At 38.2% G+C, this 26,921-nt stretch overlaps 1 protein-coding gene across 6 annotated transcripts in view; it reads right to left on the minus strand.

The window, feature by feature from the left end:
* The window catches only part of gria2b (glutamate receptor, ionotropic, AMPA 2b), a 51,660-nt gene extending 30,118 nt beyond the window's left edge, over positions 1-21,542 (minus strand). For 4 of the 6 annotated variants that reach the window (XM_005919404.3, XM_005919406.3, XM_005919403.3 and 1 more), the window contains exons 1-2: positions 21,138-21,542; positions 20,858-20,998 (exon numbers count right to left, since the gene is read on the minus strand). In XM_005919404.3, the coding sequence (XP_005919466.1) occupies positions 20,858-20,998; positions 21,138-21,222 (226 nt within the window). In that variant the 5' untranslated portion in view covers positions 21,223-21,542. The remainder of the gene's footprint in view (positions 1-20,857; positions 20,999-21,137) is intronic. The other 2 variants (XM_005919402.3, XM_005919401.3) reach the window with 1 other exon arrangement.
* Between the last annotated feature and the right edge of the window lie 5,379 nt (positions 21,543-26,921).

Here is a 26,921-nt window from a genome sequence, read left to right on the forward strand (position 1 = left end):
GAAGACGTTTCACCTCTTGTCCGAGAATCTTTTAAGCTTCTCGGATGAAAAATAAAGAAGTCCAGGTGCTTTCTTTCCAAGCTCCTTAAACTACAATGACCTGGATGACTGAGAACATAAACAGATATTCTGACTGTATAGAAATCTAAGAGAACTCACTGTAGTCTCCTTCAATCACTGTGGATCCTGGTGAGTTAATGGTCTCAATTACTAATTTCATGTTTTACTGTTTTACTGAAAATATGATCACCATTTGTTTCCCAAAGCCAGTAAAGCAGGGTATCCAACAAAATGTCAATCTTTTATATACAGTATGTGACAAAAAAACTGAATTTGCCTATTTACCTTGTTGACGGTTCAAAACATGTCAAAATATTACCAAGTTATGGCACAAGCCTTAAAGCACAAAAGTAATTCATATGATGATCTGCATCAGTCATGCTGATATTATGGTTTTCTGAATGAATGGATGACGTGCCACTTTAAAATGTGGGACAGCATTAGGTCATTCCCTTTTGTAAGGGATGGTCTAGTGTATCCTTTGCTGAAAGAGGAAAGAAAGGAAGCACTGACTTATTAATTTTTTTGGTAAATAGAGAATTTGAGATGGTCTTATTATGGCTATCATCCTGACACTTAGGTTACAAAATGTCTATTCATCTGCAACTTAAGAATATAGACTGTAAAACGTGCAACACTTACAGAAAGCAAAATATTAATATGTACTTCGTGTGCTTTATGACTTGTCTGCAGCCCATAAAGGCGTGATCTGGTTTAATTCCCTCTGTAGACTGTTGCCAGGGTAACGTATTTCAGCCATGTTCTCTCTCTACATAGCAGGAAACACAGTACACAGTTAAATGCAGTGTTTAGGCTCTAAAATCTTTCTGAAAACCTCTGGGATAAGGGAATTAGAAATATGGGTAAGATCCCTGCAGTTATTATTTCAACAAATTTTTATGCATGCAGAAATTGTTCTTCCTGAATTCTACAGTTACATAAACTCATATTTCCTATATGACCAAACTTGTATGAGAAAAATCTCACTTTTTGTATTGCTAATGTGGATATACATGTAGTAAATCTCTGTAGGCTGTTGCCGTGGTGACAGCTCTCAGTCATGCTTTTGAGTGGCCGATAGGACTGGGAACTGTTTTTGTCTGCCTTTGAGCAGCTCTTCCGGCAGCTGGTCTCTAGTAGAACAGTACAGCTCAGTTCTTATCAACTTCTGACCCCCCTCCTCCCATCTCCCATCCTATTTCTCTCTGTCTCCTCTCTTTCTCCCTCCCCGCTTTTGTTCACTGACCTGTTTCCTGCAGGCTTTCTGCCGTGGATAGATGTAGTTTTCACAAGAACAGAGATTGCTGAATGCCCCTATACTAAATACCCAGTGTGTGATCTTAGTACAGAACCCACAATGTCCTGAGCATGATGTACACTTTGACTTTTGTTGCTTTCTAAGCATCTTTGAATGAAGTACAGTTGTGGTCAGAAGTTTACATACACTCATCATACTCTTGAATGTGATGGTAATTTTTCGGCTTTTAATGCATTGTTTAAACTCCTCTTTTCCAGGGTGGAAGTACTGTTTAGCGTACATCTTTAATGAGTAAAAAACAGGAATTGGGTGGACAAGTTTGAATTAATTTAGGATTTTCTCTAATCCACACAAGGTCAAAAAATCATACATATAGACTCTAAAGTTTTACATTCTTTAAACTTTACAACACTAATGCATATTAACTTCTTATCAGTGATCATAATTTACTACAACTGGTTGTTCTTTGCCAGCATAAAACAATTTGGTTGGCAGAACTCATTGGATTGGCCAACAGAACCTGTGAAAGTCCAAAGAACTTTCACAGATTAACTGATTTGACTTGGGAGAGACTCCTTTCTAAACAACTGCAGATTTCAAAATTATCAAACAACTGTATGTAAGCACAAGTGATCTGGATGTGTTAACACCTTTCCCACCATCGGATGAGATGAAATTGGCTAGGATGTTCACCAACAACCCAGGAACCACCAAGGCTCAATAGTGCCATGAATTTAAACACCACTCTCACTATCCACCATGAAGTTTTACATCACTGAGACAGTGCTGGCCAAAAAAGTGCCGACCAAAAAAGAAGCCTTGACGTCTAACTCTACAAGCTCGACTGAAATTTGCAGATGTCCACTTGAACAGGAGGAAAGTTTTATGGTCAGACAAGACAAAACTCGTTCTATTTGGCGTAATGACAAATGGTATGTTTCATGAAATAAAGGTGAGATTTTCAAATAATGCCCACATCCATATTTTGAGCATTATATTAGATATTATCCATCCATCCATCCATTCCGACTGGGTCATGGGGGCAGCAGCCTGAGCAGAGAAGCCCAGACCTCCCTCTCCCCAGCCACCTCCTCTAGCTTATCTGGGGAAACACCAAGGCGTTCCCAGGCCAGCCGAGAGATATAATCTCTCCAGCGTGTCCTGGGTCTGCCTCCCGGTGGGACATGCCTGGAACACCTCACCCAGGAGGCGCCCAGGAGGCATCCTTGTCAGATGCCCGAACCACCTCAGCTGGCTCCTTTCGATGTGGAGCAGCAGCGCTCTACTCTGAGCCCCTCTCGGATGGCCGACTTCTCTATCTCTAACGCGGGTACAAAGAAGACCAATCAGGACTTATAAACTCATTCGACCGCTACATTAGACAATCGAACTTGCAATGCTTGTCACTCGAGACTGGTCCGTCACACTCCGCCAGTGCTGTCGGGCTGAGGCGAGATGACAAACTTCCGTCTCGTTAATTTCCTTACTCTCCCTCACCTAAGCGCTCCTCCTCTCCTCTCCCGCTGCTCATGTCGCTTCATGCATGCGGCAATACGCGCTCGCGTGAGTGCGCTCGTAAGGGAGACGAGGGCGAGAGCGGCCACAGCAAATGTTTACACTGCGTTCCGTTCCAGGAGCACGCTTACACACACTCTTCTTCCCGCATCACACTCCGTAACTCTCCTTAACTTTATGGACTACAGAGGGCGCCGTGAGTCACGACCGCCCAGACCAGCACTTCAACACACCGACCGTCGCCCCGCAACTCACGGCCATCTCTATCTACTTCTTGTGAAGGTTGCCCAGTATACACACAGATATGTGATATGCGTGAATAGCGTGCTTTAGCGAGCGGTAAACAAGGCTCATACGTCTTATTCGCTGTCTCTGGACTGGAGGCATGATGACCAAGGGACGAAGAAAGAAGGCCATGCCTAATTCAACTAGCAGCCGTTGCTCTGCCGAGATGCGAACTGGCGCTCGAGACGTCGACCATTGTACTACACCTGATACCATACTGTCCAAGACCACGCTAGCCAGACCAGCAACGACTGACTACGCATACTCCTCTCACTCTGGGCCATCAGTTACTACTAAGAACTTCACCTTCCCGTGACCTCTGTTTAATGTGGACCAATAACCAAACCCTTTCTTACCGGGAATACATGCAACCCGATGCCACGATCCTGCCTGCAAACGAGTCGTTGTAGGTACATCCTCATAAGAATCTTAATACTTACACTACAATTATACGCTCACGATCGACTCCCATCCAATCATTTCACTCCAGCATTGCTATTGCTGATAAGACCGTGCTTCTTCTAGCTCAGTTGACCATGCTTAACCTGAGAGAGTCCAGCAGTCACAGTACCACATTCCTGAATTTCGACAAACCACTGTGACTTTTTTTCAGCCAACTCAAAGAAGCTTCAAATAACAGTTATGCGTACATATGGACAATCTCTATCTAAAAGAGCAGATAGATACTGTATGCATTGAATCTATGTAAGCAATTCCAATCTCAAACAGGTGAACAAGTCCGAACCATACATCTCAACAGTTGAGCATTGCGCTTTCTCACTTTCCCTGCACTATAAAACAGAGTGGTAATAGAGAGAGAAGATATAATTGCTCCCCAGTTGAGAGAGCTACAAGAGAAGAAGCCTGGTGAGAGTCTTCTCTGAACACGCTCCACCTAATAGAAACTCTATTACAGAACAAGTGAGTACTGATAGCACATTATATATTTCGATAGTTAAAGTGATTATTATACACTATCATACTACCTATAACATTTATTATGTCAAGAGGAAGAAAGAAGTGTAAAGATAAATAAGCAAGGAGTTGAGTCAACTCCATCTCGATAGTATCTTAGATTATAGGAAATCGTTTTTATCTAGACAGATTTGAAGAGGTACTGGACATACCTACTAGGATTAAAGAACAATTATATAAGAATATAATGACTGTGGCTCAGGAAGCGTATCTGTAACCGGAAGGTCGCCGGTTCGATCCCTGGGCTCTCTGTCCTGGTCGTTGTGTCCTTGGGCAAGACACTTTACCCTACCGCCTACTGGTGTTGGCCAGAGGGGCCGATGGCGCGATATGGCAGCCTCGCTTCTGTCAGTCTGCCCCAGGGCAGCTGTGGCTACAACTGTAGCTGCCTCCACCAGTGTATGAATGTGAGAGTGACTGAATAGTGGCATTGTAAAGCGCTTTGGGTGCCTTGAAAAGTGCTATATAAATCCAATCCATTATTATTATTATTATTATTATTATTATTATTATAGCTAATTGTGAACAAGACTTCCTAGCATTAGCTGGCAATACAATTCTGCTTCTTGTCCAAATTTAATTTCTAGTTCCTACAAGACAACATGGTATTGGGAAAAATGCAACAATCAAGGCTTCAGGCAGAATCCATGATTATCAGGGCAAAGTTAAGGAAGCCATCTTTTATTTACAGTCTATGTTCTAGACAACAAATGCGACTATTACAAATACATCGTGTGACTGATCAGTCTTCTCTCATCTGATTCCCTCCTTTCTACTGGTTTACAAAGCTCTCGTTATTTATGTGTTTCCCTTGTTAATTTTCAGTCTGTCCTGTATCTGCCTGCTTGCAACATGTTCATCTCCCACGTGAATTGCCATTTTTTACTGTGCTATGTTATTCTTTTTAGTTTTTCTGCTATTTCTGATTACCCAGCCTTTTTGTTTGCCAGCCTTAATTTTTCTAAGCCACATCATGTTCCCATTTTTTTGTGTTTGGAATTAAAGCTGACTTTTTGTTCATTTTACCTGCCTCACGAGTCTTGTATTTGACTGTTTTTTAGCAAACAAACATAACCCTGTCAGAATCATCTTTTTGAAAACAGGAACCCCATTAAAAAGAGCAAAAATAATAAACAGAACAATCAAAGACCCCTGTGATGTCTGTATTTATGAATTTGACTCTCCTGCAATTTAACAGTGTTAAATTATGTGGAATAATTTATCACAGTATACATAATAGAAGACACCTTTCTATTACATTATCTAATACATTATATTATCTATATATTATCTAATAAAACTAGGGTCTCCACTTTGCCTTTACATTATCTTGAATTCAGTTTCTTGGTCACCCTGAAACTAACTGCATTACAACAGCTAGATACAATTCAGCAATCAATTACATGTGCAACCATTTGCAGACACCTATTCTGCAAGACATATTCTTCAAAGAAATCCTACATAATGAATGTTTATCTTGCACAAAGATCAAAGAAAATTCCATAGCTCAACCTGCTCTCTCTAAAGACTAATTTGTACCTCATTCACATTAATCATGGAGCACTCTGATTAAAAGATCTTTAAATACTTCTACTGTTAAAAAACTGGCTGCATTTAGATCTAAAGACTGTGTTGTATTACTGCACACACACACCAGTCTATTTCATGAAGCACAATACAGAATTCTTTAGTTGTATTGATTTTGCAAAGGCAGTCATACATCAGACACACTGTTCACACTTCATCTGCCTCCCATAATAAAACACACCGTATGTCCAGTGACCTTTAGTGGAAATACCAAAGCAGACTTTGGATCTGCTGTTTTATGTTCTAATGATCTGGGAACCTGCCAGAGCAAAATTAGTTATCTATAAAAACACAGCCTCATCCAGCATCTGAGGGAGCAGCTGCCATAGCAACCAGACACTCGGTGTTTGCTGTAGATATATAGGGATCAACTCAGAGAGGTCTGGCAAAGTAAAGAGCATTTAACACACATAATCCTGCACTTACTGTTCATGTGGTAGCCTACAAGTACGCTACTAAAGTTTTGGCACCTGCTTTGTTTTCTTTTTTTTTTAAATTTCTTTTTTTTTTTGTAGAATCCTCTCATTTTTTTCTTTTAATCTCTTTCATTAGAGGGATGTAAAGAGAAAATACAATATCACCACACTGAATGTCAACTTCTAATTTCAGGTCTCTCATCAGCTAATTATCTTCATTTAACCTCAGACTAACCATCTTTTCCTTGACCCTCAGTTCATTCCTCTTAAACTGACTTTCATACAACAATCCATCATTCATTTCTTTGCAGCAATTGATGAATGTGTTCATAGATGTTCACAGAAAAATAGCAGTAAACAGTTTGTGTAATTACTAATAAAAAAAATAAAGACCATCCCCCTACCAATCAAAATCAAACATTGTCTTTGGTCATTATGTCATATAATGTCACGAACTACTAATCTGCACTATATACTATGCTCTGCTATCATACTTTTTACATCTTAATAGTGGTAAAAAACCCAAAAATGTGTAACTATTAAGAGAATGCAATGATTTGTAAATAATGTAAACTTGAAAATAATGCATGTTTTCCACCTTTTTTTGTCAGGTTTTGAGAACTGACATGTTTATGCTTGGCCCCGGACATCTTTGCAAACAGCTGTGCTGAAAAGTCATCTCATATCTGTGTGTCATTTAGGGTTGTCATGTTTTTTTAATCTGTCAAGCGACACAGTTGATGCAGCTGACTTGAAGAGAGCCCCAGGTTATACAGACAGAGATACTGCTGCAGCTTGAAATGATGAGACTTTCTGACTAGTTTGCTTCTTATTTTGATTTTTTTCTAATCATTTACCAGCTGATGTGGAACGTTTTTCTGAGTGCTGACACCTATAGTTCAGAAGAAGGCTGCAGCTTGCCCTCAAGTGTCAGTATGAACAGTGTCAGGATTATGGTGATGTCACAGTCGGTGCGGGACACAACCAATGCGGTTTGTAAATGAGACTAAAGAGACCGGTTAGTGTAGTTGTACAATGAGAATATTTCCTCTGTCTTTCTTTATACTGGTTTACAGCCAGTTAAGCAGTTCTGGGCTTCCATTGTCCTGTGTCATGTTTCATAAACATCAAATCTTTTTATTCCAATGTCTGTGTAACCTGACTAGCGTTAACGGAGTCTTCACAGATGTGCAAGCTGATGATGCTAAGTCCCCCAGTGTCATCAAATTGCCTTACTTTGGCCCCAGTCACATAGGCCTAGAGTTTGATTGGTGACTGCTTGGCAACCACAGGTCACTAGAAAAAAATAAGTGGTTTCTGCCAGTTGTTGTGAAATCAGTTGCTAAAACTACTAGAGACTGGTCACTCAGCCCCTTGCAACTACCGATCACTTGGGAAAAATGTGTTTATTCCACTTGGCAAATGGTTGCTTGCTGTCACTCAGTAAAATTGGTTATAAAGCAGTTATCATGCAGTTGCTTTCGTTATGACCAGGTTGCTTCAATCACCCAAAGCTTGTATGTAAGATAATGACTTATCTTCAAACACTCACTAACTATTCCCTATGCTGAAACTTCAAAGTGTGCAACACAAACTGTCTTTAGTGGTAAGGCAGTACTTTTATGTTGAAAGTGGTTAGTTAGCAAGTGTTTGCAGACAGCTCTTTCACACCAACATAAGGCAACTGTGGCAATTTTCTAACAACCAAAGCAATCACAAGGAGGCTTTTGTTGCAGCACACCCTTGGAGACCTTCACCCGGCAACAGCCAGAAACCTCCAGCAACCGCTTGTTCAGGTTATACACATATTCATCAACTACAACAACAACCTGATCATAGCCACCATTTAAAAGGAAATACAAATTGAAGTAGAGGATACAGTGGTTAATATCAGGGACCTGGGCTTGAGCGACCCAGGGTCCCTGAGCAGTTATGGACTTAATTATATTTTGTAGAAATGTGTGTGCACTGTGCTGATGTCTGTGTGTGCATTCCACGCGTGTATGTTTAGGCAGGTGTGGGTGTGTGCCTGTCTGTGGGCAGATGTGGTGGTGTCCTGTAGGCCGGGTGACAGGCACCTGTGTGGCCCGGCAAGGGGGCTGGCCACACCAGAAGACCATGCCACGCACCTGCTACTGATGAGGCTCGTCGGGGGAGCTATTTAAGAGGATGATGGCACTCCCACCGAGGCTGGATGATTGAAGTCGACTTCAAGTTAGTGTGCCTAAGTGTAGTGACGTGCAGTAAGTGTGTGCCTGCTGGAGTGTGGTGTCCTGACGGCTGCCTCTGTTGTTTTTCCCCCAGGAGGAGGAGAGTGGAGCACAGGTGGACAGCAAGCACGGGGAGTGAGAACAGAGTACAGAGTTTTGGGTGAAGACACAACACAGGAGTCGAGGGAGCTCACGGGGATTATTGTGTTGTCTCATTTACTCCACTGTAAATAAAGTGCACTGTTCATCACAAGAGTCCTGCGTTTGGGTCCTCCTTCCCCACTTCTATTAGTATGATTGAAAATAAAATTAACAGAGGTTAGAAGTCTTTGTTGAATATAGTATGGAAACTGTGTTTGTTACTTTACGTCTCCAACACTAAAAACACTATAATATATAAAATATAGTCATGTCAGATAGGGGATCAATGGAACCATGCAGCACAGAAAACTGACTTCAGGGGGGAAAAATACTGCCTAAAGTCAATGAGAATTATGTTGTATTTACTTATCCTTCCTTGTTTTAATAATTTATTTTTAACGCAAGCACTTTATCTCTGCACCAGTGTCACAAAAGACCTAGATTAGCAGATCGTATCCACAGAGCCCAGATTCTTATCCTCAAAAGATGCAACCAAGGCTTTATCCTTGGATCTCTATCAAGATGTCCCCTCCTATATCTATAATCTGAAAAATAAAGAAAAAAAATTCTCCTACCGTTATAAAAGCTTATATACTGCAGTGACAACAGCATTAATATTAACACCACCCCTTTCCCTTGCTGTTTTATTATGAGAACTAGCTGTGTGAGAGAGAGGAACTACTGTATCACCACGGCAGAAGGAAAATTTGTCATGAGTCAGATGTCGGGTATCCAAAATGATTATGGATTATCTCACTTTGCCATCGAGAATTGATCACAGTTGATGAAGAGCATATTGTTACCACTGTATCTCTGAAAAGTGGGCTGACTAGATTTTTTAAATTCTATACAACTTTGAAGAAACATAAAATTATATTTAAGATAGCTTTATTTACATCATCTATTCAACTAAGGCTCCAGATTATAAAGAATGTTTTACCAGGAAAACAATATAGACAACCAGTTTTTAAGACAGTAGTTAAGTTGGACATTTCAAAACTTTAACAAAACTATCTTAAAACTAACCTAAAGCCCTGGTAACACAAGCCTAGAGAACAGCTGGTGACTGGGAGTTGGTAACCACTAATTCCTAGGGGAAGATGAGTTTTCAACAACCTGTTACAAGTGGTTGTTGGCAGTTGCTGTAAAACTGATTATAGAGCCCCACTCATGCATGCCTAGAAACTGGTCCATGACTCTTTAGGGACTAAAAATGTGTATTCCCCAAAGGCAAGTGATTGCTGGAGGATACTTGCTGTCACTAAGTAAAATTGGTAGCAAAGACATATACAATACTGCACTAAAAACCTCCTTGGAATTGCCACAGTTTCCCAAAATTTGTATGGAAAACACAGCCTTGTCTTGTTGTCACAAACTACTCTCTGAGCTGTCGTGAAATTTTGAGGAGTGAAATGTAACAAGAAACCTTCAAAGTAATACATGCACCTTTTGAAACATGCTGGTTTCTGTGGTACGGTAAAGGTAAAGTAACTTTAACTTGAAAACGAGCATTCTCAGTTTCCAGTATGTGCTGAAGTTTTTTGAGTTTCCCTTCTGCTCGATGGTTAGTTAGCAAGTGTTTGCAGACAAATCAGCATTTTCCATGTTAACTATGAGGGACTGTGGCAATCTGCAAGTGACCAAGCCAATCTCACTGAGGTTTCTGGTGCAGCACCCTCTCTGTGACCGATTTCCCCTGACAACTGCCAGCAACCTGTAGTGCACATCTTTCCCTGAGACCTAATTTAACAACGTTCAACTTACTGAAAGAACATGACACAAAGCAAAACAAAGAACACACATTTTAAAAGGAGCTAGTCTTTCGCAGGTGAAATTCAAGTGGCTGTTATATTTCTACAAGAATCTTCAAATCTAATTACAATCATTGTGAAAGTCATTTAACTGAATATTTTCATTATTTCAACAAATAATGTTTACTGCTTAAGAGGGATACTCATCAACATGCATAGAGGAGAACCTGTGCTTCCTATCATTGTGGGATTACAATTTGATCTGGTTGCCTTGTCTACTCTTAATGGGTGTTTTTGTCAAGCTTTTTAAATCTGATTGTGTATTTGTGGGCATTTTGTGTGTGGACTAAAAGAAAAAAATACAACTGAAATGACAGGAAAGATAAAGAAATAAAAAAAAATGATGAATGCAAATGACACAATAGGATGAGAATGTCTTAAGAGTTTGATAAGCCAGAGAGCAGCACATTTATAGATGTCTCTGTTCTCTCTATTGTTCCACCGTTATGTGTCAGTGAGCAAAATCTAAATGTAATGTAAATGTAGGACAGACTTTCTTTAGGCTGGCTTTGTCCTTTAAAAAAGGGCATGATGACTCAGGGTAAAGGTAGATAAGAGTGGTGGGGCGGGAGGGAATCTGGGTCTGTTTTTTGTGATCTTAGCATTTCATACTTTCTCTGTAAACTATTAGGAAGGATAGATAAATACTCAAACTTAGCAAGTAATTGACTATACTATTTACATTAATTGCACTGATTATTGTAACTGACTGAAATTTATTTAATTGCGTAAATTAGTCACATGAAGAAGAGGAATTAATTCTCTGTTTCCTGCTGAAAAAGCACATATGCCTTTTTTTTCCCAGCCCTGTCTCTCAACCAGAGCTCACTTTGCCCACTTCATTTGCAGCTTTGATCCCTTTGAAAGAGTTCTTTATGTTGTCAGCACTGCTGTTAACTGCTGTCTGTTTTACAGACAGCGGTATTGTACTCTTGTAACAACTTGCTCCCTGATGATCTGCCTGCTTAAACAAAAGGTTTCATCTGGACGGTAGCCAAAGCATCTCAGCAGCTGTTGGCTTGTCGTTCACTTTTTCTACAGTTGTGTAGAATTTTTTTGTGCACCAAAGGGTTGAAATTGTGAAACTAAGCCTGCCTACACTGCTAAAAACAATATTTCTGTGTTTTGTTTTTTGCTATATAGATTTGCATTTAACTTATAAATATTAGCCTTTGTTTTACATAGAACATATGAATATGTTGGTTTATTATATTTATTTCTAAGCATAACACTTGCTTGCTGAAAACTGTTTATCTTTTACATGTATAAGTGTTTGGGCTGTTGAGTGAACTATCACAAGATGATTTTGGTTTTCAGCCATGCACCAGTGCAGTCGCCCCCCTGCTGATTTGCTCTGTGTTGATGTTTGTCTCCATTAAAGGAACTTCATATGTTTCCTGATCAAAAGTTTTGTAAGGCCACAGTCCCTGAGCAGTTTCTTTAATCTACCTCTTTCATTGGACAGAGAATCATCTTGCCAAAGTGACTGTGCAGTTTATGTCAAATTCTCTCTTTATGCAGAGGTGTGTGGGAGTATTCATCTTCACCTATTGCCCTGCTATGTTTATGTTTTAATAGGTGCAGTTTTGGTCTATTACCCCACTGCTTTATGAAGATTAAAAGGATAAATTATTGACTGTACAGTTTAAATGACATGCAAATTCTTCTCACGTGTTGATAGCATTTCCCTGCTTACATCATAACAAATTAAATTAGTTACAGTTACATGGACTCTCTAAAATAAAATACGTTTTATGTGTCATTTATCAATGACTGTCAATAACGTACGTGTTTTGGCTAGTTTCCTTATATGTTAAATGATATGATTGTTATTTTTCATACTAAACCTAACAAAAGATTGTCTGGCAGAGACTTTAAAGTTACAGCTGCCAGCAAAATGTGTTGACATTTATTACCGGGCTCACTGGCTCAGCTATCAATGAAAACATAAAGAGACAGTGGGTCAAATTAAAAGTTCCTTTATTTTAAGTAAAGCATGTGGGGGTTTTTTAATATAAAATTACACTGATCAGTAATATTGCCCAAAAAAGCATTATTAATGGATAGATTTTTCATAAATGATTAATCATTTTTTTAATGGAATATCTATGTAGGTGAGCAGAGGACCATTTCAAGTAACTATAACATAGTTGTCTGGCTCCCAAAAATCATGATTATCGTGGTACGTGTGGAGAAAAAAAAAAACAAAAAAAAATTATACAATGGTGTGTATGAAAACTCTCTTCAAAATCTGTCTTTTACTGAGATAAAAAGAGAAGTGGGACTCCAACAAGTAAGTATCAAGTTTAACAAGCAGATGCCTCACAGGTCCTCATCTGTTAGTTTCATTTAATAGTACCCATAAGTGTCCAATAGTGCTGGTTTGTGAAAGGAGTAGTATACACTGTTGTATAAAAACTTTGACTGTTCTGCTGGTCTTTGAAAGCTCATCATTAGTTATAAAATTATAAAATTACTAAGGGACATCAACAACAACTATTGTCAAATCCCAAAACATATCAATACTAGCCAGTCTTTATTAGTTACAATGATTTTTAACTATGCTAACCTGACCTGATGAAACACAGGAGTGACGTTGAAAATGAGCCTCAGTTCTTCTAATACAAAATATTAAAAGGAAATAATTAATTAATTGACCCTAAACTTTTGAGCAGTAGTGTATACAGAAATGTGGACTTACAGTACATCACTGGTTTCTAGAAACTGGTTGGTTTCTAGACACTTCAGAAATGCTAACAGAAGTCAAGGACAATAGTGGCTCTAGCTCAATTTAGCATATGCAGCAGCATCAACCCTACAGTTAAGATAAGGACAAACTCACAATGGTAAATTCAATGAGAGATTGGTCACAAGGACAGCCAAATATTCAGCAGGAAGCAAATGGGTAGCAGGTCAAAACAATTTAATGGACATTAGAAGCAGATAAGAAAACAAATAATAAAGAAACATGATGAGAATGGAAAGAAGAGATGGGATTTCAGCCAGAAGCTACATCAACAAAAGCTTGATATGCACACATGCCCAGTGACAACATTGTGTGTGACAGGTGTATGAAAGAGTGGGCAAACAAACCTACACATGCTTGACACACTAGTACCAGATATTCTTGCCCATGTACATGCCTGGGCAGCAGACAGACAGTGAGCATAATAATAAGGCAAGAAGAAACTCCAGACTGTTCACTACTTTCAGCTCAGATTTCAACATCAAGATAAACTTAATGGAAAAGAGTGAAGTTGATTGTGTACAGGTAGTTTCTGAGTTTGGTGTGGAGTCTTACAGTATAATGTTAGCAGTCATATTCTGCCAAAATATTTCAAAATTATACAGGATAAGAAAACCGCCCTTGCATTTTTGGCAGCTCAACAATCCACCCTGCTGTTTTAAAACAGCAGGAGAAACACTAGATAAGGGGGGCAGCTGAATAAATTATCTGATATTTTCTGATTTCACGGTTTCTATCTGAAAGGAAGTCAGAGTAAAACATCTGATAAAACAGAGCCATGACAGTTTATATTCTGTGGTTTCATTTTACATATCCAGGGTTCATATTTGTATCATTTTTTCTTACTTTCTAAATTTTCTACATTAAGCTGCCCTTATTTTATGAAAGACAAAGAGTAAGAAAAATGGCTGTAGACCAAGTCCCTCCAGAATGATCAAAGTTTATTCCATATTAGTGTCCTACTTGCATTTAATACATTAATACATTTATATCATTATATTTATTTTTCATCTATACAAACAAATACTTCTAAGCAAATATTAATATTTGGTCCAGTGTTGTGTCAGCACACTAAGTTTGACTTTTTGTCATGTCTGCACAACAGAACAGCCTTGTGCATAACAGAGGTGCTTGTCAAAAATAGTCAAATTTGCATGAAAATCCCCAATAGTGATGAAGACATCAAATCCCATGAAAGAAGTGCAGCTGCAATCTAAATCTTGCTTTTTAATGCTTTCTCTGTTGTTAAAAGCCAAGGCCTATGGAAGTTCACAACTTTAGTGTGCTTCCTTTTAAACTAAGAGTATTATGTATTTCACATTGAATATTCACTGGCACCAATTCAAAGTGTGTAACCCTTCACAAAGACACAATGTCAAAACTGTTTTAAATAGCACAAGTGAGTGGGGGTGGTGGAAGGCGGAGTCACTGTATATGAAAATGAAGCCATTCTCAGGAGTTGCAGTCTTTTTCTCAGTAGAATACTTCACGCAAATGACACGGTGCATAAAATTATTTTCCTTCTTGACATTCATACATGTTAAAATGTGTTGTATCATGTTGCTTTACATGATTTACTACTGCATAGCACAAGGTAATGTCAATGTTATAGCATACATTTGCATTAAATTACTCAATGAATGGATCTGGAACATTTACAAGCTCAGATGTTTCATAACAGTATTTCATGACTGTTTCATCAGCTCACATGACTTAGTTGCTTAGATTCTAGCAGGCTTTCAGACAGGAGAGTGGCAATCATATTCATCAAATCATATCAATCCAGTTATTATTACCACACATGCAGGAAATGTTTATTTATTAGTTAAATTAATGCAAACTGTTTAAGACTTATCACTGATGCAGTGAGTGAAATGCAAAACACCACAGGAGTTTAAGACTGAGTTATGATAATAAAAGTCAATGAAATAACTTGGAAACTTCCAGCTAAGAACTTTGAATTACACTGTAACACATAATATTTCAAGCTTGTATTTTTTGAGAACACAGTCATAAGGGCTTGGTTGAGGGCTGTATTCAGGGCAAGCTAAGATCCACAGAGGGTTTTTAGCCTCATTTTCTGACCGGCCAGCTCCCAGGCCTATTTAATATTTCACAGCACTCTCTGAAATGGAGGAGAATGCACTTAATTAAGCGTGAACAATAAATTGGCTATAACCAATTCACCGCAGTGCATGTATGGCCGGTTTAGGCTTTTGATCATTCAGCCAGGTCCCTGAATATGTTCGTCCCAGAAATGCTGTGTGCATTCAGATGCATGAAATTACAGTATGACATGATTCAACCATGACAAACAAGAACTTTGAAGTGTTAAAATCACCAGCTGGCTGTCAGTGCCCTCAAACTCTTCCATTGGTCTTAGAAAAGCAGTTTGCTTGAAAAGAGGTAGGGAACAGAAATAACAGCTCAAGAATATACAATGGAAGCATTTGAACTGAAATTAAGTAAACACACATAAAGATTATCATTAACACTATAAAACCAGAAGGCTGAGCCAGAAAAGATGGATTATCCTAGTAATGGCAATAGTGGAATTACTCCAAGTTATTAGGGCCACAACCTTTTGGAGTATTCTTTAAATGAATGTCTTTAACCTGCTAAATACTACTGGATTTACAAATAGTTTTAGCATTTTTTTTTTAATTCTACTTTCACATTGGATGGTTCCTTTTCAAGTGCACAGGGATAAATAACAGTCTGTCTTGTGGCTATTAACTGTGCTGCTCTTAACTTCAAATAAGTTTTGAAGCCAATGAAAAAAGGCTCTTCAAGTCAAAAGAAAGAAAATTATCATGAAGAAAACTGCTGAGACAAAGCTTTACAGAAATGTTTCAGTTAAAATAATACTAATGGCTAGCTAATACCAACTTTTGGCTTACTGTTATATACTAGCATTTCTACACTGAGTCTGACAAACATTGATAAAGACCAAATGAGCTGCAACGTCTTCCAGTGTGCCAAATGTTTCGTTTCACACTGATATTTTCCAGCTTCAGCACATGAATTTACAGCTAGGACTTCTTTGTCTGTTTAGGGTCTAATGAACTGCTCTAAAATTATGTCAGAAATAATACAACCTCAACATGAACCCTCATAAACCCTCATAAAGGAAAGGGGGCAGCCATCTGCCGTGACCAGTTGGGTGTGGTGAGATGGAGAAAGGACAAAAGATGTATGAGACGGTCAGAGTGCAAACTGGTGTGTAAACCCATAATGAGTGAAAAAATAAAGCAAATCAATTCTGTATTTAACAGAGAACCAATGAATAGAGTCTAACAGGAGAGAAATGTGCTCTCTCTTTTTAGTCCCTTAGTACTCTCACTGAGCTGAAGGCTTTTTAGAAAGCTTTTAGAACAACCTGATAATAATGAATTACAATACTCAAGCTTTAAAGATATTGCACAAATGCAAGGCAGTATAACATATTTTTTAATATGTGCATTGAAGGACATATTTTGTCAAAATGAATCAAAAATGATTCCTCACAGTGTTACTCAGGGCTATGGTAATGTCATCCAAAGTAAGTATCTAGTTAGTCGCCACATTACTAATATATTTTTCTAATATTTTTTGGGCTAAGTACAATGACTTCAGTTTTATCTGAATTTAAAAGCAGGAAATTAGAAGCCATCCAAGTCTTTGTCTTTAACTAACTGGTGTATGTCATCAGCTTCATAAAGGTGAGTGTCATCAGCATACCAATGAACATGTATGGTATTTCTTCTAATAATAATCCCTAACAGAAATATGTATACTCTACGTATTATTAGTCCCAGCACAGAACCTGTGGAATTCCTTAATAAACCTTAGTTTCTTAGTTAATCTCCAGATCAAGACCAGGTGACCAGGAGTAGGCACAAACCCACCCTCAGGGGTCACTATACTGCTAGTCCCGAGCCCAGATAAATTGAAAGATTGAGTCAGAAAGGGCATCTGGCATGAAATCTGCCCCAAATCAAATATGTGGAGCCACTACTGTAGCAGCCCCATGGGAAATAAGAGAGAAGCAAAAAGTAGCATTGATTATTTAAACAGGTGTGACAAAGGATAATGTAATGGGTTAGAGAGTTCACTGAGAGTGCATATGTGAATGGACTATAATTGCTCCCTGTACAACTTTGCCCTGTTAGTATTAATTGGTTATGTTATTTGGAATAAATTGTTTGCTATGTCCAAACTGGCTTTCAGTACTCCAGTGCACTGCTTGTGAAGGCAGGAGAGAAAAAAACAGAAAGATTATGTGGTGTGAGTTCTCACGTACAAGTAACTAAAAAGTTGTCATAGAGGGTGTGATATTTTGCACTATCATTGACAAAGCTGCAAACTGTAGCTGCTTGAGATGGAGTTTTGTTTGTGACTCCCTAATATGCAGCCACTTTTAACCCACTCAAAACTCACTTAAAAGTATGTATGTCTGTGAGCTGTTCAGCCATTAATGAATCTCCCTTTAAATTACTTGCTTCATGTAAGTTAAATAATAACAACAGTGGGGTTTTTCAAAGGCAAAAGGGAAGCTAAAAAATTGGATATATATTTTCTTGGGACTGGAACAGAATGCTAATGTTATCTCATGAAGGTATAAAGGAAATACATAATGTCAATGTTGCTTTGACTTGTTCCATGTCTGTAATCAAAGGTAGACACAAGAGTTATGACACAATAAAAGATGCAATTACGTAAAAAAATACAATAACAAAAGATACATATTTACACAGGTCTCGTTTATGGTAACGTTCCCAATTACTTATCACATCATGGATCTATAATTATAAATAAACTAGAGAAACTTTTTTTTTACTGAATGGATAAAAATGGGCAGAAATTGGAATCTTTGTTTTGACTTGTCCTAGTATGAGTCAACCATTTTTCCTTTTCTTTCCTCGTTATTTCTTTACCAGTGATGAAGAGTTTCAGGGTGTATATGTCATGTGGGGACAGACAGCTGGTTATAATCTACAGTGTTCGAACATTTTTTTTAATTTTATTGCTTTGGGTAGACAGCACACCAACCTGACTACACACACACAAACACATAACATGGTAACAACAACTCCCCTAGTCTTGGCAGCAGATGCCAGCCTGACCAGATGAACTGTTATTGATGGAGGAATGTATCATCCTCCCTCCCACTGTCTCTGACACACTACATTGATGAAGTATGCTGGTGCCCAGAAGTACAGCCACAGTGTGAGAGATATCAGTCCATATACAGTATTGAGTCCCACATTTTGCAAGGAAATAAAAGAAGATACTTTATCCACCAATACAGTAGCCAGTTACCTCAAATATGATATGTGAACATTAGAATATATCTCATATGAAAAATGCAAAACACATTGTGTGCCAAGTAAATTTTAGCGCTCTTTTTGTAGCTGATGACATTATCTACTTTCACATCGAGGGAACACATTTTAAAGCTAATCTGTCTCTCAGGGTACATACTGTACTCCACTAAGATCGATTTATATATAGCTGGATATTGTCTTTCATTTTCCCCTCGTTATTAAAGACTAATGTACTTTTCTGGTTTGAGATTAGAAGAGTCTGATTATTGCATTCACAGAACTAAACATACAGCTTATAAAAACCTTTTGTTACAATGTTTTAGATTTCAGGATTGAGAATTGGCTTTATTGTGTCTCCCATTATTCTCCCCTGCATGTGTTTCATAAAGTATAGTTAACAAAAGACAAGGTGGTGGCATTAATGTGCTGTAATTACAGATGGAGGCGGACTGTGGGGCAGACTGCCATCTACTGGATTAAATGCGACCCCCCCCCCCTCGCCCTCCATGCCTTACCCCAGCCAGTCCTACCTTTTCTCATTCTCACTCCCACTCAAAAAGTCAGTTGATGGAGTTTATACACACGCAATCTGGTATCACCAGATGCATACAACTATGTATGAGACACAAAACCTCTGAATAAATGTGTCCCCATTTTAGTATACAGTGTGACTTCCTTTGCCAGCATAACACAGTCTACATCTATCCATTTATTTGCTATTTTGTGTAACCATTTGTTCACCCTTCAGGGTCACTGCTAACTTTATGCATCTTTCAGTACTTTTTCAGTTCAATCCTGGACCAGCAGTAAATGAACTGAAGTCACTGTGGATGTGAACCAAGGTCATAGTCTCTATTGCCATCTGAAACTGCACGAGATGACGAAACATCATGCAGGAAGTCCATTAAATTAACTACAAGGATAAATAAATACTGTGCTTAACTAAAAGATTAACTCAGTGCAAATCTTGCAGCCCACTGTTTTCCTTCTAGTCAGCGATAAGTTCTGTTTACTTCATTTAAAATAATGAGAATCAGTTCATTTGCCCACACATTAGCCTAAGTTAAAGAAGTAAACAGGTGCGGGTCACTCCATGTTTTTATTATAAGTAGATATATAGTTTGCATATAGTTTTCCAAAACACGATTGGTCCCATCTAATCGCTCAGATTAATATATATGTGGCACACCATAGACAAACTTCAAGAGTAAAGTATGTAAAGTGTGTGTGTTTATGTCTGTGTGGTGGGGGTGGGTACAAAGAATGCACACAGGATATACTTTGCACAAAAAATTGTACGTGTGAGATGCATTTAAACCAAGTCAGCTAAACAACAGTGGTTTATATAGACTGCTGTAAACAATTCAATCATCAACATGACTCTCACTGTGATCTGTCACGCGCAGTGAGGATCTCTAAGCAGGAAGCTTTTATATGGTAATGAAATCGATTGGACCGATGCGCGCACCAATCAGAAGCGTTTGATTTATGTTTAAGGGACTGTTGAGAGGAGCAGTCGCTTGGCAACCGCTTAATGAAATGTATGAACTGTGGCTGTTAAAATAGCGACCTCCGAACCTATCAAGGAAATAAAGCTTTAAAGGGCTATGGATTTTTTTAAAGCAGCATGTTAATCACAAAACTCGGTTTACTGACGTTTCGTCGAAAAAGAAGAAGTATTAGAGATAAATGTGGCAGACAATTCGAATGTCGTGATTCAAATTTCATCGAGAGCTATTGTCCTGTTTTTCACAAGAACCTTTGACGTTTTCGCTGCCTCGTGGTATCATTAGTTCTCAATAGGAATGTTAAAGCTTCGCCTAGTCGCTAGGCAATGCCTGAAGCGCAGTCAAAGGCTATATGAACAAACAATGGTTGAGCACCGCTCTTTCTGGGCTCAGAAAAGACGTGACAGCGGTAACCAATGAAAAAACGTCAGTCTCAGCAAGTCCTACATCTCAGATTTCGTCTTGAAAGATGAAAGATCAAAACAGCGAATGCATACCGATCAAGTTAACCTGTCTATCTTCAGTATAGTTGATCCTTTCAGTGAACATTAACTATAAAGTAATGAAGGTGGCTGCTTAAAATGTCATTTGTTACAAGAAACAGATCAGAGAATACTGAAATTAAGTCTAGTTCTACCACCCCCTCATCTTCAGTTACTTTCGAAAAAACAAGTTGGTTTGCATGAAAGCAGGATCATAATAAATATCATAATAAATATTAGGATCGATATTCTTGCAGTACAGTCTGTTTGATCTCTAAATCTGAAGAAATGAAAATGGGATGGATGTGACCGACTGTTTCTGTGGAAACCAACTTTCCCCTGCCTACACGAGCCTCGTTCATCCTCAACTACCCAGCTCACAGTCTGGATGTGTTTGCTGACAGAATATAGATTAGACAGCTCAGATCATTACATCCTAAGAGCTGATAACGTGTATCCAAACTCGTATGGTAAACAGCACAGCGGTGGAGATTATATCACAGATGACATTGAAGTCTTCTTTCAATAAAAGTACACTTAAAATATGTTTAACTTACAACAATTGGTAACAGCGAAACTGTTTGCCACTTCCAAATTGTCAATATGAGGCGTCAGTCTGAATTCCGAGGTGCCAAACTGAACCATTCCTATCCGAAACGCGCTGTATTCTTGATCCGCGCCCCTTGGAAAAAGTCCCCCTGAAATAAATACAAATAATTTTTTTACACTGGTAAATATTTGATTAATACAACATATTTAGAACCAATTTCACAGGTTTTTGCCCCCCAAAATGTTTGTAGCTAACTGGCTTTTTCGGTTGAACTAATGGGTGCTTACCAATCTGAACACTGGGCGAGCCTCCAAGCGCGCATCCCCATAAAACCAGGAGAAGTGAAACGAATAAATTCACTATCATTTCCATGTCGACAGTTTAGTTGTCCACATCCACTAAGGTATTCTGATATTCCTCTGTTTCTCCAGAGATATTAGATCCCAGACATATTGGACACCTTCAGTCTTGGGGAGAGAAAAAAAAATAGGAAAGGACCGTTTTCTGCAGGTGGCTAGCAGTGAAAGGACACCGGCAGTGAAGGAATGGTCGCCTGCAACGTAGGTTTGCCGTTTCTTCTTCCGCTCCTCCTTGTCGCTCCCCTCCTGCCGCCAGCTGATACCTCCTCTAACGCACAGGCACACTGCGCGTCTCCGCTCGGCGAGCAGGAGATCTTCTCAGCATCACACCCACAAGTGAGGAATGTTAATGAGAAGGCGGACAGAGACGGAAAAAGCCGAGAATGAGCCACTTGGCGACAAGAGAGCACACGACACTTTGAAAAAGCGCTTCTTCTAAACAATGTAATCTTCTCTTTTTCCTAACATTGCAAAAATAAGAAGTTACATTTACAAATATGCTTTATTCACAACATTCGAGAGTTATAAGTGACACTTTATTTTCGTTTCCTGATGTACGTTTCAACTTTCCTTCGTTAGTGTCCCAATTCATTTTAAAGTCTGTCCACTTTTCAGCATCGTTGCCACCAAGTTTATGTTAAATGAACTTTCAATAAACCAACAAACAGACTTCCAGTATAAAAGCAGATTTTAGTACAATTTCCATACACTCATATGCTTTTTTACATTAGATCATCACATCTACTTTCTCCACACACATATATGTTTAAAGTGTGCATATTGGGCATTTTACAGCTATTTTCATAACCACTTTAACTCAAGTGCATATAAACATAAACATAACATTAAGATATTCAGTTTGCAATAAGAAAAAGGAAACAAAGAAGGTAGAACTATGTAAATGTGTGATGTTATCTCGAAAAGGGCTACTGCTGGACTCAAAACAACTACAAGTATCTAAACATTTAAACCTTCTCCAAAACTAAAAATCTTTTCAGTCTATATTAGCAAAACCACTGATTGATTTTTCTGTTGATTAGGTAATAAGTTAATCTGTGTTCACTGTGGGAATTTTCATCAAGTGATCACGAAGAAAGATATCTCTTCAGACCACTGTAGTACTTAGCTCCAGCTAGTTCCAGCAATCACGGATGATATCCAAAAGGCATGAGAAATATGGATGTGACAATATATTTTAGATTTTAAGACTATACGAGTGTACTTTATGTAGTTACACAAAAGGATTTATATTAGCATTAGTAAGGGTTACAAAAGTCTACATGTAGTTTATCCAATATAGACCTTTAATACATATTTACTTGACACTGTTTTGACTGTATTTGTCAGTCACTGTTTTGACTGACAAATATCACATATGTATATTAGACAGCTTGGATTGAGACATTCGAATATAGTTGGTCACTTAAAAAACAAGCATCATCTACAGCACGTACAAGGCCAACATTTCTTACTGAGAAAACTCATCAAGTGCATCAGCTGGAGGCCATCACTCATGCCCTCCAGGAATAACCATCAAATGAATCTCCTCTTTAACTTTGATCTAGTGCTTATCTCCACCTTCTGCATACAAATCTGATGCAAATATATTCCTGGTCTTGGGTGCCATTATGAATGGGGTTAAATGGAGGAGAGCTTGCCTTGCAGCCAGCAGGAAATAAGTAGCAATCCTGTCACCTGCTTTTATGATATGCATATCTCAACCTGCACAGACAGATGTATATTAATCATTGGCAATGCAAGATAGCAGTCTAGGAGCAAACTAATGAGGCTGAGAGTGAATTAGAGCTGAGGGCAGTGGCAGTTATAAGCAACAAATTGGCAGATTTCAGCACCATGGACAGCACATAACACGTATACTGTCTCCTGTTGTGAGATAGTCTTTAGGTGAATGAGAACACGTAGGGGTGGTAAAGATTCAAGATACTATAAGAAAAAACATCTTTTGTTTTGTTTTGTTTTTTGTCCATGATTCTAATTGATTATCACAACAATATTTTTGGAAATTATTGGTAAAAAATTTGGTAACTTCTTAAATCTGCTGGCAAGGATAGGTACAAATGGGCAAAAAACATACAGTGACTGGCCACTTTATTAAGTACAGTAGTATATACAGCAGTAGTGCTATTGCTGGTTTCTGCCCCCCAGAATTCTTTGTGGCAAAGATACTGAAAACATTCCTCACAAATTTTGGTTTATATTGACATGACAGCATCATGCAGTTGCTGTAGATTTGTCAGTTTCACATCCATGATGTGAATCTCCTGTTCTACCACATCCCAAAGGTACTCTGTTGTGTCAAGATCTGGTGACTGCCCATTTGCGTGCAGTCATTTTTAACACGAAACTAGTTTGAGATGATCTGAGCTTTATGACATGCCACATTATCCTGCTTGAAGCAGCCATGAGAAGATGGGTGCACTCTGATCATAAAGGGATTGACATTTAAGCTCTGGTATTTAAACAATGCTCAGCTGGTACTAAGGACATCTAAGTGTGCTGAGTTTTTTTAAATATATTTTCCTGCATTTAATTTTGGTAAGTCTGTGTTTTGTTGAGTCTGCAATTTGTTTTAAGGTTCAAACATTGTTGTGCATTCTGATATGTTCTTATACATGCCGTGGTTGTATGGAGTGGATATTTGTGTTACTGTTGCCTTTCCATCAGCTTGGCACAATCTGGCCATTTTCCTTTGGCCTCTGGCATTAGCAAATCATTTTTACCCTGAGTATTTTCTCTTTTTCACACCATTCTCTGTAAACCCTAGAGATGATTGTGAGGCAAAATGCAGGGTTGCTGCCATCTGAACGACTTATTAGATATTTGCTTTAATGAGTAGCTGAATAGGTGTACCTAATAAAGTAGCCAGCGAGTGTAATTACCCACATGAGCAGACAAGTACAATTCAGTTTGAAAGATTTGCAGTTTATCAAGGCTTTAGATGAAATTATGACTGAAATTTAACACAAAATATCTGTAATAAGCTATTATTACACATAAAACGCTCTGTGTGCACGTCTGTGATACTTATAGTAGGCTACAGTTTAATTTTAGGAAGGTAATTCTTAATTTCCCATGGTATGTTTTTAATTTCCAATTTTCACTCACTTTTGAAATGGCTGACAAAGAGTAAAGTATCTTAGTGTTTTAGCACTGCTGCCTTACACACAAAAGTAATTTCTCCTGTCATTGTGCCCTTTATAAAGGCACTGGCTTGGGACAACCAGGTCTCTGTTGGTAGCCCTTTGTGTTTAAGTAAAATGCAAAGATGGAGTTTTCATACAGACATCAGAAAGATATACACCCTTATCCTTCTTCATCCTCAACATCGTATCTGTAAACATCTGTCTATCTCCAACTATTCAAGTTGGAGCTACTGAATGTTGAGAGGAAGGGTACATGCTAGAAAGGTTACCAGTCTATCACAAGCTAACAAAGAGAGACAGAGAATCATTCACACTCACCCTCACACCTAAAGCCAATTTAGAATCATAAATTAACTTAACCTGACCTAACGCTAGCTGGAGTAACTACACAGGCACAAGGAGCACAAGGAAGACAGGTAGACTCCAGTCAACCAGGAGCATCAAAGAAAAATCCTGTTTGCTGCCTGGTCATAATCCTGCAAAACTGTGGTGCCAGAATTTTGCTGTCTTAGTTACCAAAAAGAATTATACCCCAAATTACAATAGAATTAAATTATATGACACCACTATTTCCTTTCAACCTGTTGGGTTTTTTATTTATTCCTGCACTTCCTTCGTTTTATGTAAATAAACCAAACACCAAAAACTTTTCTTTCTTATGGTATCTTCATCGGTCAATTTAATTCTATACTCCACTGCTTGTGTTCCACAGGCACACATATGTTCTCCTGTTTGACCTTGTCTAAAGGTTCTGCCACGCATGGATTCCTTTTGCTGCTGCTGTTAGTAAGAATTTCAATTCCAGTGTGATTAGTTTAGAGCACATTTGCCAGTGTGCAGAATTGGCAGCCTGTGAGATAATTTAACTGTGACAATGCTGAAGTGTAATCTAATTAGTTTTTAGGGGTGTGAGTAACATTTTAAACACAATCAACAGCTCAGAACTCTTAATCAAATCACCCCACAAGCTGTGTAAGAATGTTTACATGGGGTATCTTTACATAAAAAAGCAAAAGAGTAGAATGAGAATTTTACATATGCTAATAAAACTGTTTCTGCCTTGTGAAACCATCATTGCGAACAGCTGGTAAAACTAACCCAATGTACTTTTGAGAACTATTTAGCTCTTAAGGTGTATGTGTTCCAGATATGCTCTAAAACCACATTCTAGAAAGCATTTACATTTCTGACATTTAGTTGGCTCCCCTATCTAGAGAGGTACACAGCACAACCGAGCAGCAATTTAGTGTCCCACTTATGACTATTTCAAGAAGACACTTAAGCTGTGATGGCCACACACTGACTAATGAAGTAGCACATTTCCTTTCTGCAACAGTATGCTGATTTTTATTGTTCTGTAAGCAGGATCAGTATGAAATATTTACTGGCTATTATTGTATGTGTTTGCATGTATTTACTCATAGTTCACTGATGATTTAAAGGCAAGTTAGTGTGCAAAATGTCTTCTGTGTTCTGCATTGTTTTATTCTATATTTTTGAAACTCTATGTTTGAAATGACTTTAAAAGCAGGTGTGTGCAGAATTTCAAGACAATTAGCATTGGCATGTTTTTGTTTAATAAAATAATAATTAGAAATTAGTTAACTGTGCATCCACTTGGGTAAATATGACCAAAACACAAAGCAATTAATATCGAATATTCTTGTTCAGTTCTTACTTGAAAAATCAGCAGGGTCGCATCTACTCTAGCCTTTTCCTATTTCTAAGGAACTTCCCAGCACAGAAAGCAGAAAGAGATTTTAGACATGACCACACTGCTGTCAAATACGAGACTACAAGTTTCAGCTAAACCATATTTCTATTGACTAATTCTGTATTTCAAGGGAAGTTTGATATTTTAGAATATAAGCCCTTTCTTCCCATCTGTTGGGCTCTAAATAATTGACAGGGACAATAATGTTTGGTTGGTCCAAACATTTTTGATCTTGTTAATAATTTAGACCAAACATGGGGAAATATTAAAAAATAATACCAATGTCTTTCCTTCAAATCATGAGGTAACAGTCTCCACCGCCAAGCAAGTGTGCTGCCTCCAGGCTACATTGTGTAGAGTGAAAAATTCAACACTCCTCTGGTTCAAGAAAGGCGAACTCCAAGATCCACATCTAAGCACAGCACATAGGAGGAGGATATGAACTCAGTGTTATAAATTCGCGAGTAATGAATGTGTGCATTGGCATATGTGCTGTTTTTTTGTGCGACACACGTTTTATATTATATAACTTAGTTAACATGTTGTTTATGTGTGTAAAATATTTAATACCTCAGGGAAAAAAACGCTAATAAATGCACCATGGTGTCAAACAGCTGAGCATGAGAACACCCACCCACAAACAGATGTTTAGACTAGCATTTGCAGCATTTCCAAAAATGTTCAAAGACCGTGAAAAATGCAACTGAATATAAAAATGAAAGTAAATATAATGACCTGGTAATAATTTATAGGCTATTTAATAAATAAAATATAAATAAAACATATTAATATAGATATTATTTAAAAGATATATGCTCTTTTAAAAATGAGACA

The sequence above is a fragment of the Haplochromis burtoni genome, unplaced genomic scaffold (genome assembly GCF_018398535.1).
Source record: "Haplochromis burtoni strain Fernald_Lab_line unplaced genomic scaffold, NCSU_Asbu1 Contig_33, whole genome shotgun sequence".
NCBI lineage: Eukaryota > Metazoa > Chordata > Actinopteri > Cichliformes > Cichlidae > Haplochromis > Haplochromis burtoni.